At 65.2% G+C, this 2570-nt stretch overlaps 2 protein-coding genes across 2 annotated transcripts in view; one reads left to right on the top strand and one right to left on the bottom strand.

Moving 5' to 3' along the window:
* The window catches only part of EMIHUDRAFT_239435 (hypothetical protein), a gene marked incomplete at both ends in the record, with an annotated part of 1258 nt that extends 402 nt beyond the window's left edge, over positions 1 to 856 (top strand). The window contains 4 exons of the mRNA XM_005775985.1: positions 82 to 178; positions 389 to 493; positions 606 to 652; positions 731 to 856. Coding sequence (XP_005776042.1) covers positions 82 to 178; positions 389 to 493; positions 606 to 652; positions 731 to 856 — 375 coding nt within the window. The remainder of the gene's footprint in view (positions 1 to 81; positions 179 to 388; positions 494 to 605; positions 653 to 730) is intronic.
* Positions 857 to 1331: 475 nt separating this feature from the next.
* The window catches only part of EMIHUDRAFT_116350 (hypothetical protein), a gene marked incomplete at both ends in the record, with an annotated part of 2734 nt that continues 1495 nt past the window's right edge, over positions 1332 to 2570 (bottom strand). The window contains 4 exons of the mRNA XM_005775986.1: positions 1332 to 1708; positions 1783 to 1885; positions 2047 to 2133; positions 2391 to 2507. Of these exons, the coding sequence (XP_005776043.1) occupies positions 1332 to 1708; positions 1783 to 1885; positions 2047 to 2133; positions 2391 to 2507 (684 nt within the window). The remainder of the gene's footprint in view (positions 1709 to 1782; positions 1886 to 2046; positions 2134 to 2390; positions 2508 to 2570) is intronic.

The following is a 2570-nucleotide window of genomic DNA, read 5'->3' on the forward strand; positions in this document are numbered from 1 at the left end:
TGTCTCAGATGCTGGGCGGTGGAGCCGTCCGGTCGGAAGCAGAAGACACACGCCACTGGCGACGACGAGACGATCGTGCAGGAGGCCGCCGTCGACATTGCCCTCCAGCTTTTGACGGATGGCGAGGGGCTGCAGGCGCTGCACGCATCTGATGAACCGAGCGCAGAGAGTGACAATCGTCAGATCCGTGTTTTTTTGGTCTTGCGGTACATCTCTCCGCTCGCCACCTCACGCTCCGCCGTCCGGCCATGGATGGTTCGATGGAGCTCGCCGAGCTCCATCGAACCATCCAACTCCGGTCACCGAGTCTGAACGCGCTCAGCCTCAGGAGGTACCAAACCGCGCGAATTCTGCACGCCTCGCTGCACCGCTGGCTTGACTGAATCAGGCAGCAGCAGGCTGCTGCTGCTGCCACAGCAGCAGTCTGCTGCGGCCCTAATACGCAAGTTGATGACTAGCAGCACTGCCGGGGGCATTCGAGCCGCCACAGCCGGTGTGCGGCTGTGCACTGCCACCTGCCCGCGGCTACGCACAATGTGCGCTCGCATTGGATGAGCCCTGCTGATGGACCTGCATCGCCTAGCTGCACGAGAGCAATGCCGCAGGCAGTGGCCGTGGCATACACTGCGAGCACACTTGGTGCAGCTGCGAGGTGCAGCAAGAGCACGTCGTTCCTACCTCTGATGCCACTCTCGCGGCTTGCAGCGCGTCACTCGCGCATGCTCTCCAGGAGCTATGGCGGGCGCGTGTGTGGGGCTGTAGCCTGTGTTTGGCCGGTTCTGACCCGTTTACTATCCGAGTATCAAGTCCGGGCCACAAAAAATCGCACACGGGTAGCGGCTCAGGGGCCCAGTAAGTCGCGGAATCGCCAAATGTCACAACCTGCGCCACCCAGGGCTGGACCTAGTCGGGAAGAATCTTGGGAAGAAGCTCTCAGGCATTCTAAAAGCAAGTTGAAGCTCTCGTCGGGACAACTGAGAACTGTTGCGCCGCCGCACTCCAACGCAAAGCGCGCTCCAGGTGCAGACGAGCCGGAATGCGGTGCTGTCCTTTCGTACACGACTCCCCCCACTGCACAGGTACAGGTATGCCGACCCTGCCCTGCCCCACAGGTGCCCCACGTATTACGGTACATTCGAGAGACCCATCCCGCCACCCCACACCGAGCATGCCCCCGGAGCATGGCAGCGAATCGTCCATGTTCGTTCATCTCGCGACGGCCGCGCACAGTATGCGTCAGCGGAGAAGCCGAGATCGCCTCTCAATAGGAGTGCTAAGGTCGTTCCAGGGCACGGGCGGGGGCGCTGGCGAAGAACGCGAGGGCACACGCCCTACTCCGCGACGGCCGCGAGGGCCGCGAGGTTTGCGAGGTCGGCGGGAGGGGCCCAGCCGCGGCGCCTCGCCGCGCCGCCGTCGGCGAGCTCGCCGACAGCCTCGCTCCAGCTGATGGATGCGGGGAGCGCGTTGCCGTCGAGCACGACGCCGTCCCGGTCGAAGACCTTCTTCCAGTCGGAGCCGAGGATGGAGAACTTCGCGGCAGAGATGGGGTGCATCATGTGGCGCGACACGTTCCACGCGGCGCGCACGATGAGCGGACCGTTGATGATGTACGTCTTGTGCATCGTCTCCGGGTAGTGTCCGGACAGCACCTCGGCCGTCTTCTTGAGCAGCACGCGGAATTCCTTCGTCAGGTGGTCCGAGTTGAGGCCTACGCGGGCACATGTCTGAGACGCGTCACGCACGTGGCCTGGACACGTCCTGGACACGTCCTCGGCCAGCTACTGCCTGCGCAGTCGATCACGACCACCGTCTTGTACGTCCGCTTGCCCAGCGCGCCGCAGTTTGCGATGTTGCACGCGCGCTTCGCCTCGGCGGCGTAGGTGACCTGAGAGAGGCGAGGAGGCGGGGAGGCGGGCGGGTGGCGCACAGAGGGCGGGCGAGTGTAGCGCAGCGGTGGCGGCCCGGCGGCGAGCGAATCTCCTTTCGTTCCCTCCGGCGCAGCGGGTGTGCTGTCTCTCCTCTGGTCACTGCCTCTCCTCCTCTCACTGCCTCTCCTCTGATCACGCCTCTCCTCCTCCCAGGCGCCTGCGTGATGATCGCGTCGAGCTCGAAGCTCTTGAAGAGCTTGGATACCTGTAGGAGGGGGAGGGAGGGGGTGTGAACAGCGTCTCTTCACACCTCTAGCTCTTGAAGAGCTTGGATACCTCGAGGAGGGGGAGGGAGGGGGGGGGAGAGGGCGGGCGCTTGGAGCGGTGGGAGAAGCGGTGGGAGGGAGGGGGTGCGTTGAGCCGGCCGAGCCATAGCCGAGGTGCAGCCGAGGTGCAGCCGAGGTGCAGCCGAGGTGCAGCCGAGGTGCAACCGAGGTGCAGCCGAGGTGCGGCCCGTCTCACCTTGAGCCGGCCGAGCCGCATCAGCTCGACGATGTGCCCCTGCTTGTCTCGCCCGACCGGCCCGCTCTGGTAGAGCTGCTCGAAGAGCGGGCGGTCCGCGGGAGGGGAGTCGAGCACCTGGGAGGGAGAGGGGGGGGGGGGGGAAGGGTCATCGGAGGGTCATGGGAGGGTCCTAGGGAG

Source organism: Emiliania huxleyi (genome assembly GCF_000372725.1).
Source record: "Emiliania huxleyi CCMP1516 unplaced genomic scaffold EMIHUscaffold_288, whole genome shotgun sequence".
Lineage (NCBI taxonomy): Eukaryota > Haptophyta > Isochrysidales > Noelaerhabdaceae > Emiliania > Emiliania huxleyi.